An 11100-nucleotide genomic window follows, 5' to 3' on the forward strand; every position below is an offset into this window, starting at 1 on the left:
GCATGCTTTGACTTATTTGTAGTGGGAAGGAAGTAAGAGAAAATGAGGAAATGCTTCTAAGAAGTAAAGGAACTGTTGGTCTCTGCATATTCCCTAAATAGCAGAATTTTTCAAAATAAGGTCTATAGACAATCTTCATCAAAATTATTAAGGAGACTAGCTCAAAATACAAATTTCTTGGCCCTGCTTCAAGTTTCTGAATCAGACTCTTTGAAGATAGGTTGAAGGAATCTGCATTTTTACAAGTGCTACACATGAATTTTATGCATACTGAGTATTAAAAAACACTGTTAAAAAGCTTGCAATGGAGATCACTGGAAAAAGAATCTCCATTCCAACATATACAGCAAGATGAGAATAATAGGCATTTCAAACAAATAAGCTCTGTGCTTGCATCACAAGGCTGTGATTATTAAAGTTTAAGACTCTATTCTTTCAGCAGTGGTAGAGAGCAATAACCATTTCGTCTGAAACCAGAATGATGAAGGCAATATAAATCAAACCTATGCCAGCAGGTTTCATTTGGTCTAATTTCTCTGCAGATATTAATCATTATACAGTTCTATACAAATGACATGTAACTCCATTGTAACTCAGGATACCGAACGTTCACTCTGGTTCTTTCTCTAGTGTGCTATTTTGACAATATAAAAGAAAATAAATAAATTAAAAATGTGGGGCATCAAGATTGCAAGACGCCAATAATACCAAGACATTAAAGAGAGAAATGGCCCATGCTAAACCCGTAACCCAGCATGCAAATTGGCAAAAACGTTTATCTGCCAAAGAGTCACCATAAGGAAAAATGAATTCCCTTCGTTTTTCTTTTGAAAATTGGTGTGTCAGGTGGAGGTGACAAAGAATTCTTCCTAAAAATTCACAGAAAGAATCTTATTAATTCTAGTAAAGATCATCTAGGAGACTAAGGCTAGTCAAATTCCATGGCATAGTATATAGTGGCAGAAAATACCAGCACTCAAATTCACAGATCCACTCTATAGTAGATACAAAGTTGGAAGGCTGGAATTGCAACAAAGGAAAACGTATAAGAATCAAAATTTGGTTCCCATTGTGGGAGCTGGTGTCAAGTAATTTTGCAAAACACCATACATGCCTTCCTTTTGTCTCATTGGAGCATGTTTTGTCTGACACCAACAAAGGATACTCAGAGAAGAATCTAAAGCCCAGGAAAGCAAAAGTAATCCAGAAGCACAGGAAGTAATGGGGCCCAGAACAAGCAACACATCTGTGCCTATGGATAAAGGTTCCTCTGAATCGAACAAGGCTAACTGAAAAGAGAAAAGTTCCATGTCAGCACCCTTTAATAAATGTGTTCCCCCAAAATGAATTGGTTGGAATAGATACAACTATGAAGGAATAAAGAGCAAAGGGAAAACTTATTATTTGTGCATTGTTCCCCCTTTTATTTTAATTCACCGTGCATGCATTTTCAGTAAGATAACTGTGCCTATAAATACAAAGGATAACATCAGTGCATATATTGGAAGCCACTTCACTTCATTATTTTTTGACAGCATTTCAGTGTAATTTTTCCTAGCGGGGGAAAGAAAATCATACTACCATATGATCTAGTAGTTTTATATTCCTGTCTTCCCCTTTTCCTGCTGAATGTGGATCAGTTCATTTTTGATAGTGGGTAGAAGGACTTTGTAAATACGTTTCTGACTTTAGACGACTCACATACCTTTAGAGAATGATCTCCCCAAGCTCACTGGATTTTAGTGGGATTTCCCAGAAGGCAATCTAAGTTGGGGCTCCATACATGTGATTCCCCATTCATTGTATCCATTTGATATTACTACTTTCTTTATATTAGCAATTTATGGCCCTTGTCATAACCAATGTTCTAGAAGCAAACCACATACATTTTTTGTTCAGAATTAAACAAAAAGTTTTATCTAAAAACTATTTTAACTTCAGGGAAACATGCCCGAGTCACAGTGACTACCAGAGTTACTAGAGCACGTACTCTTATAACTCACTTACCCAGAACTCATTTCCAATGTTGCAGGCTACCTGAACCTCACTTGATAACTCCACTCAAACTAGGTACTTTAAGCCCCCTCAGAGCCTTTTACTGGCCAGGTCTATGTTCATCTCTATACCAACACTCACACAAATAAACGCCATGCTATTGTCTTAGTTACTTGAATCTTTTACTATGGGATGGGTGCCAGCCGAGAGGTGGCCCAAAATAAAAATACTGCTGTTGTGATTGTTTTAAACAGGTTTTCTATTCTAGCTTTGTTCACTGGGTATATAAGGAATGTCAGAGCAGAGAAAACTGATGACAGGTCAGGGGTCAGAAGAACACTGCCATTAACACTCCTTTTGCAGTGTTTAATTTCCTGTTTAAAGAATGTAGTAGAAATATTGGGTTGACTATCATCTTAATTCTTTAATTCTTATGAGGGTATCTCTCTATCTTGAGGCCATTACAGTCAGGTCTGAAATTTAAGGAAGTTGGAACTTTGGCCATTTTAGTTAGACACCAAAGTCTTTGACAGCACTTCCAGTGATAACACAATTATCATATGACCAAAGTGAGTTTCAGGATATTTTCCCCAAATTCAACTTCTTGACCCATTAAGCTCTGTGATTCTTTGCAAGATCTTCTGTTATTAGGATGATGGTATTTTCATGTGCTATCAAGAAACATTGAAAATAATGAAGACATACTGGTAGGCTTTACAAACAAAGCTATGTTGTAGTTAAGATCAAATATCTGCTAATATATTAATACAGAAAAGAACATCACTTAAATTCATAAATTATAATTCTCTTGACAGCTCAACTCCCAAGATACACTTTCTTTTTCACTTATGTGAAAACTTTAAACTCCATTCAAACCTTCAGGACAAGGAAAACTTAGCTGAGCCTGTCATCCAAGTGTGAAGGCGAGAATTACAAAAATTCAGAAAAATATTCATATACTAATCATCACTAAGAACAGAAATCAAGACAGAACCTCTTACATAATAAATGTGCATCAATGAAAGATTTTAAAAGGAAGAAATTAGTCATTGTTTTCCTCCTACAGATATCATCCAATTGCCTTTATTACCTGTGGTACACATACACACATGCACACACACGCAATGAAACAAATTAGGAGTGCTTGGCACACAATTAATAATTGACAAATCAATTTTTGGTTACTACTGAAATGCATGAGGAATGCTGAAAATAAAAACTGGTCTTTCATCCTTCATGTAGCACAAGTCTATGAAAGAGCTATTGGTACCTTAGTAAAATACAGAGTTACATGGATGGATGGCTATTAGCGGTTTCTTTTTGGCTGTGTCTATACTGGTCAGGATGTAATTGAAAAAGATTGTTTCATTTAGAAATCTGAAACCTTAACTTTGGAGCTTCAGTTACCTTGTTGGGTTGTTACAAACATCATAAAAATGACATAGCTAAACCCTAGCATGGGCACAGCCAAACCCCGAATCCCAAAGGCAAACAAAAAAGGCTACCAGCAAGTAAAAATGTAGCTTCGTAGCTTAAAATTTTTATAAGAAATTATTAGATTGTATGTGGAATACAACTTTCTCTAAAACAAACAAAAGGCCGGACCCTTATTCGAGTACTGTGTGTTGTCCTTAGTTCCACAACACAGGAACACAGAACTTAATGTGGATTACGTGGAAAGGCCACACCATTAAACTGTGGGCAGTAAGAACTCTGAAAACATGGAGAGAAAGGTGATAATTTAGTTCAGGGTAGAGAAGGCTGAGTGTGGGGTCATTTAGCAGAAAATTTTGCGAATACGAATGTTTGATTTTTTAACACAAAGAATGTTTGACCAGCTCTCCTCATCCTCTCTTAATGCAGACAAAGAGCAAAGCAGTAAAATGGAGCCTGAGGGTATTAATTTCAAAATAAGGAATACAATTTGTTGATGATGAGGGTCATTTGATGTTAGAAAGCGTTGTGAAGAAAGGTTGGGAAATTTTCCCAAAAGAATTTTAAGAAAGAGTCAGAAGCTCATCCATCTGAAATGTTCTAAGAGAGGGCTGCTAGGAGCAGGAGTACAGCCCTTGGGATGTCTAGGCCCTGGCATCGTGTGCGTAGTGTGTATATACATACTTAGTTGTGCTTATGTTGCACAAATACTCATGCATACAGAGTCAATATAAACTGGCACATATAGATTTGAGTGAAAAGTCATATAAATCTGCCATTCCCCCCTTACCCCATAAACAAAAGGAAAAAGCAAAATTTAAAATTCCAAACTTATGCCATTGGGCCAGATCTTTTTTTTTTTTTTACCATACCCTCATTCAAAGGAGGGAGGTAGAAGATGAGAGAAAAAAACCCGGTTTGGGATAAACGATTCCCAAGGCCTCTCAGCTACTTTTATATAGCTGACTCTCATTATATATAAGATACTTAGCACATGGGACCAAGTAAACAAACAAATAACTAAAAAAGATTTTCTTGTACTTCCACATCTAGAAAGAAATCTACCCTGTGGATTTACATGTTAAGGTGAACTAGGTAAAGTAGGCAGTAGTATATCAATGGACTATTGTGTTCTAAGAAATGTGCATCATTAGTTGTATTTTTTCCTTTAAAATATGAATTCCTTTTAGGAGGTTAATTTCAAAATGAAGACTTTTTTTTTTTTTTTTTGTTTATCTTCCCACCCCCAGCCCTCCCTTATAGATGATACTTCCGTAAAAGTTCAGATTGCCAAGGATGTTTTCTCTCGGGAAACCGATCTGGAATTTTGATTTTTAGGAAATCCTGGATACATTTCTCCAGCTCCTCCTCAATTGACAGCTTTTCTTTAACAGCTTTTTTTTTGCTGCTCATGTTCGATTCCCTGGAGCCTGAAGTCAGAGTCCGGAGTAAGTCGCTTTTCCGCCGCATCTCTGACTGTTGGATCAGCTGGACAGGGCCCTTCTTGATGGGACGGTCCAGAGTCTGGATGTTGGTCTGGCGTGTCACGGGACCACAGATGACCGTCTCCTGGGGAGAGCTGGCCTCAGACTGGCTGTCGCAGCTGGATGTGGAGAGGTCATTGCAAGATGTGCCACTCTCCCCTTCTTTGTCACCTTTGCCATTCTTGCAGCAGCAATCGCAGTGTGAGGGTGACCATCTGGAAGGCTCACCTGAAAAGAAAGCACAGGACCCAAAGGATTATTGCCAGCCAGGTCAGTTGGAGTAGCAGTATAGCACTTGGACATACACACAAACACATATAAGAGAAGCACCATGGAACCATGCTTTTAGAAAAAGTGGGGTGGTACCCAGGGTGGGCTGCAACAGGAGCCAAAAGCCAAGTCCATGAGGGGAGGAAATTAATGATGGCATGCTATATAAGAGGAAATATAGTATAATGCTTGAGCCCATGAGCACGGGAGTCAGAAATACCCAGCTAACATCATTTATTAAGCTTGTCACCTTGGCACATTCCTTAGATTTTCAGAGTCACTTTCCTCATCTGTGGTTTAAGGGTAATAATTTTCCTACTATCTGGAGTTACAGGAAGGAGTTAGGTAAGTCAAAATTCTTAATGCAGTATCTCTCTCACAGTAAACTCCCAATAAAAGCTAGTCAATTTCCCATAGCTGATGAAAAGCTCCAAGTGACAGCAGTCAGGTACAACAGGAGGACGCTATCAAAACAGAATGACAGTAACCAGAGAAGGGGGACCGACTCTGTGCCTGTCCCTATCTGGGTATCCCTCAGCTCCTTGGTCCTTAACGAAAACTCTGTTAACTCAGTAGTTTCAATTTCAGTCTCCATACAAGGAAACTAAGACCCCAAGAGTTTAAGAAACTTGCCAGAGTTTGTACAATTTGAAAGTGGCAGAGCTGAGATTTGAATACAGACCTTCCAAGGGCCATAACCATACCAATTAACCATTTTATTCAGTATCCTTGTTAGTAAAATCTTTGCTTCTACTTCAAAACAATTTTCAGGTTATAACTTCTCTGAATTTCTTGTTAACCTCTCCGCAGACGTATTTGCTTTTTTCTCCTCTCTGAATTATAGTTCTACTTTGTAAGTTCCTCTATTATAGCACATATTACATTTTGTTATATATCATATTAGCTACTAGGCCATGAGCTCCTTAATATGAGCATAGTGAAGTATCCATTGTTGTAATAGAGCAAATATGCCAAGGAACAATGTAGAAATTCAATAAAAGGCTGTATTATAACTTTTAAGTATCTGGATCTAGCCACACCTGAAGCTAGTCTTGCCAGTGAGCTTTTCATTTATATGATAAACTATATTCTGTGTCATTTTTTCAGCCAATGTGAGTCCCTCTTCTCCCATTCCTCTGAGTCTTGACTCATAATACTGCATTTAGCAATTTGAAGGCAGAGCAATGTTGCAGATGCACAGTGGCTCCATGAACCAGAAAAAAAAAAAAAAAAAAAAAAGTCCACAATCATGGCACAAAGCAACTTCCTAAAAATAAGTCACTGCCCCCCACTTCCACCCTCTGAACAGCCACAGTCTTCCTGGAGTCATAAACTTAATACTATTTACTGATCATGTATTACATGCTGGGCACTTCTACAATTCTTTGTACTTAATCCATAAAAATAAAGAGAACAAATTCCTTTATGATGTTGAGGACAAGGATAATGTAGTACCTTTATATAGTTTTAAAGGAGACCCCATTTTGGTTTACACCATATCTTATTCTCATGAATCATAGGTCACATTATGTAGGATCTTACTTTATTGCCATTTCTAACATAGTCAAAGTAGAGAAAACTTAGAATGAAAACTATTAGGAAAGTTATGTCCTATCTTCTTGGATAATGCCTGTTCTTTACACACTAAATGATTTAAACATATACCTACTTATCTCCATACAATTTTTAAAGAGAAAGTAAAACAAATGTTTCTATAAATCACAACTCCAGAAGTATTCCTAAATTATACCCACTCTTTCAAGTCACTTTCTAAAATGTGACTGAGTAATCATTGTGTTTTTAAAGCTGTTAAACTAAATGCAACAATCCAATTAGCCAAAAGGAATCACAATAGCAGTATTGTTCCAGTTATCTCATGCTATTATACATTTTCCATGCAATACAGAAACTGTTCAACATATACTAGCTGGTGACTGAAAATATCAGTAATAGAAAATGGTTTCTGTCTGCCAGCATACATTTTGAGGGCATCATTTTTTACCTTCACTAGGCAGAATCTGCTTCTGCTTCCCCAAACTCGACAACCCCTATACCAAAATGACTTAACTGAGAAATGGTTCCAATGAATTGCACTGAAGAGAAGTAATCACATCAAACCAGTGACAATCTGGTTTTAAACCTTTTTGAAAAAGTGCAGAAATTGAATTTAGCTTTTACAAAAAGAAAGAAGAGGGAGAGGGGAAATACAAAAAGGAAGAAGAGAAGAAATATATGCTGGGAAACACCTATTACCTTAAAGCAAGATTACAAAATATTTTGGCCATAAACCCTGCTGAACCAGTAGAGAAGCAATTGCTGTGTCTTTTTGTCCAAGAGTCACCTTCCCCATGGTTAAGTCATTTCATTCAATGGACCCAGAAGAAAACTTGAGACTTCTACGAAAGTTTTTGTTTGGGTTTTGTTGTTGTTGTTGTTGTTGTTGTTTTGAGACAGAGTCTTGCTCTATCGCCCAGGTTGGAGTGCAGTGCTGCTACGATCTCAGTTCACTGCAACCTCCACCTCCTAGGTTCAAGCAATTCTCCCACCTCAGCCTCTTGAGTAGCAGGGACTACAGGCAACTGCCACCACGCCCAGCTAATTTTTTGGTATGTTCAGTAGAGAGGGGGTTTCACCATGGCCAGGTGTGTCTTGAACTCCTGACCTCAAGTGATCTGCCTGCCTCGGCCTACCAAAGTGCTAGAATTATAGGTGTGAGCCACCGCACCCAGTCTTCCCAAAGTTATTTTAACAACATAAACACCATCATGTGAAGGATTTCTGTATATTCATGTGGAAAATTGCATGAAGCCCTCACTATGTGCCAAGCCAGGAACCTGGCAATGGTGCAGTTATTTCCTCCCTGAACTGCTGGGATGATCATGCATTTAAATGTCATGTGGGATCCTCCAGCTACCAAACAGAAGTATTGCTTTCCACTTACTCTGGGCACTATCACTATCAAAGGGAAATTGAGCAACTTAATTCTCGTGGAGGTTGTCATGCTGCTGTGTTTCAAGATTTTATGAGAACATTTGACTGTTTTACTTGCTATTTATTTTGGCAAGATAATTTATGAGATGGCTTCTGAAGTCTATATATTATATTAAGCCAAAAAAGAAAGATAGGATCAGAAGGGCCCCATCCAGCTCATCCAATATTATAGGATTAATAGTACTACAGCCCAAAGGTAGTCCTACATGAAGAGTCGTTGTGAAGTTTGAAAAATAATCAAACGTGAGAAGATGACCACCCCATATCTTTTTTAGGAGCACTGTCTGCCTGACTACCCTCTTCCCAAGAACCTAATTACAAGCAAAGAGGTTTTAAATCAGAACACAGAAATGACACATGTAAGCTCCAGACCCTTTGACCTTGCAGAACCACTGTGATGTGCTTACAAGTCTTGGAAAGTATGGAAAGATCTATGAAAGGTCAGTTCTGTAACACAAAGTATTCTAGAATCCCCCCAATTATAGCAAATAACGATCTCATAAATACCTTGGTACTTCAAATTGCAACGTATTTTGCTTCCAATTTGCTGAGGTTTCAATACTGGCTGGAATAATTCTCTCCATTTGGGGAGAAAATAGGTTACAATTGATTAGCCAGATGTGGGAAGAAAACCATTTCATTCCAAGAAAAGTCTGATTTATTGATATTAAAAAAGCAGGAAATCTATTGCCTGTTTGGGGAGTTATTATCTAGTTGCTGGTCAGAGAACCTAATAGCTCTACCTTGTTTTTTAATAAGTCATTGCTGAATTTGTTGAATATGATTTTTGGTGCCTGCTGCATAAGAGTGGCTTGATAAATGTTTGATGAATAATCAATGAATGAGCTGAACACCTATGTTGAATTGTATCAAGTTGATAACATGGCAGTGCAGGTCTCAGGCGCCAGAGTCAGGCTTCACAATTTGTCACCTATGAGACCTTACATAAATTAGTTCAACTCTCTGAGCCTCAGTTTACTCATCTGAAGAATAAGGCTGTTAATAGTATTCTCTTCACAGGGCTTTGAAGAAAATTAAATGAGGTAGCTAATGTAAAAGATGTTTCATAATTTGGGGCACACTAAGTATTCCATTCAGTTATACATCTTTGTTCTACTACAATCCTGACACTATTCCATATGAAGGAAACAAATCAAGGGCTTGCTGTATAATTATAATGCTTCCATCAGTACACTACACAACTAATTCTTAGGTCTAGCTGGAATATCACATTAGTAATGACACTGATGTTACAGCTGGATGCATCAGGAAAATGTGTATTCAGTACTCAGTAATGTCTGCCTCAGCATAGGAATGATGTGACCAATGAGTGACCACAAGCACATACTGTGTGTGGCACATGGTGTGTGAACAGGGGATGTTTTTGGAGAAAAAGGAGTCTTTACAGTGCAATGCTTAAAATTTCACAAATGGATGAGCTCTTCAGGATAAAAATTTACTTGAAAACACATCAAATAAACTCAAAGCCAGAATGGGAAAGAATTTGCATTTTGGATTAAACAGGGAGAGGCAGGAAACTCAGTTATATTAAGTCCTTAAAGCCCTAAATCTTCAAGCATTTTACAACTTAGAAAAACTGAGGACTAATCAAGCAAATGGTATGATTAGACTTGGCCCCCTTCCACTATAGACCTCACTGTGTCAGTTCTTACTGATAAAGAAGAACTTAAAGAGGAAAGACTACAGAATATTTCTCCTCTATGAAAAATTCAAACTGAGCTGAGTGAAACATGACTTAGCAAACTCACAAAGTGCTTATGCATTTTTAAAAGAGGCAGCTCTGCAATGTACCCACACTTCAAATTTTCCACCTGCTAATGGCTGTGAGCACAATGCACATCATTTACTGCAACAGCTGGGAAAACTGCTTTTCCCTGTCTTCTCTGTCAATGATGTAGGAGCCTGCCAGTCTGGGAGCTAGGTGGCCAGATTTAATTTATCGAGGCTGCTGAAAGGCTTTCTTGGTATCCCAGCTGAAAAGTCAATAATGGCCAAATTGATGTTTTTATAATTCTGCTAACCTTGAAAAAGATATTGCATACTGAGAGATCGGGAATAGGCAGGCTATGAGAGCTTCTGAAAAAAGTTTGTCTTCAAGCTTGACAATCATCGCTTCTTGCTTGCAGTTGACCTTTTTTACTCATGAACAGTTGGCCTTGGAGGGGCCCAGTGGGAGCTCCTACTGAGAGATGGTTAGTATGGGCAAGAACAGACAGTTAAACTATCCATGCATCCATCAGAGTCAGTCAGGAACACAGGCACCCCACCAGTTACCTGAACAGGGAGAATTTAACATAAGTATTGGTTAGACAGATATGGGAGAAGTGAAAATGCAAACAGGTAGCAGTAAAGAGACAAAGATAGTGGCTACATGAGGTGGTTACCATCCCTGAGTCTAAGGAGACAAGTAAAAGAAGATGCAGTCATTAGAACCTTAAATCTTAGAGGAGGCATTGTGTGGAGGTTGGACCCAGACATCTGAAGAGGGCATGTGGTCTGCTGGTGCTGGTGTCTCTGAATCAGCCTGGCTCTGGGGGTTATAGAGGGGAAAAAAGGGAAAGTGGAACCAACTGCTTTTGGAGTAAACAAAAGCTGAGTTGACGCTGATAGGAGCAAGCAAGGAATTCTTCCCATGTTTTAGTGTCTACTTCTAGCACCCCTATTGACAGAGCCTAACAGAAAGCCAGCTAGGCAAAGGAAAAGTGTAGTTAGCCTGTGTGGTTAACCCAAATCCCAGTCCTGGCATCACAAATAGAGTATAAAGGGATGTGTTTTGCACTGAGAGACAACACCTTAATAACGAGGACACTCCCTGCGAGGGATGCAAAAGAAATGAAAGACACTCTTGACCTGCAGGAATGTGTGCTCTACTGCACAAGCTAGGAAATGAAAATTAAAAAAAAAA

At 38.4% G+C, this 11100-nt stretch overlaps 1 protein-coding gene across 2 annotated transcripts in view; it reads right to left on the minus strand.

Moving 5' to 3' along the window:
- Positions 1 to 1402: 1402 nt before the first annotated feature.
- The window catches only part of KCTD16 (potassium channel tetramerization domain containing 16), a 335886-nt gene continuing 326188 nt past the window's right edge, over positions 1403 to 11100 (minus strand). For both annotated transcript variants that reach the window (XM_011994150.1, XM_011994151.1), the window contains one exon: positions 1403 to 5141. In XM_011994150.1, the coding sequence (XP_011849540.1) occupies positions 4687 to 5141 (455 nt within the window). In that variant the 3' untranslated portion in view covers positions 1403 to 4686. The remainder of the gene's footprint in view (positions 5142 to 11100) is intronic.

The sequence above is a fragment of the Mandrillus leucophaeus genome, unplaced genomic scaffold, assembly GCF_000951045.1.
Source record: "Mandrillus leucophaeus isolate KB7577 unplaced genomic scaffold, Mleu.le_1.0 Scaffold443, whole genome shotgun sequence".
Lineage (NCBI taxonomy): Eukaryota > Metazoa > Chordata > Mammalia > Primates > Cercopithecidae > Mandrillus > Mandrillus leucophaeus.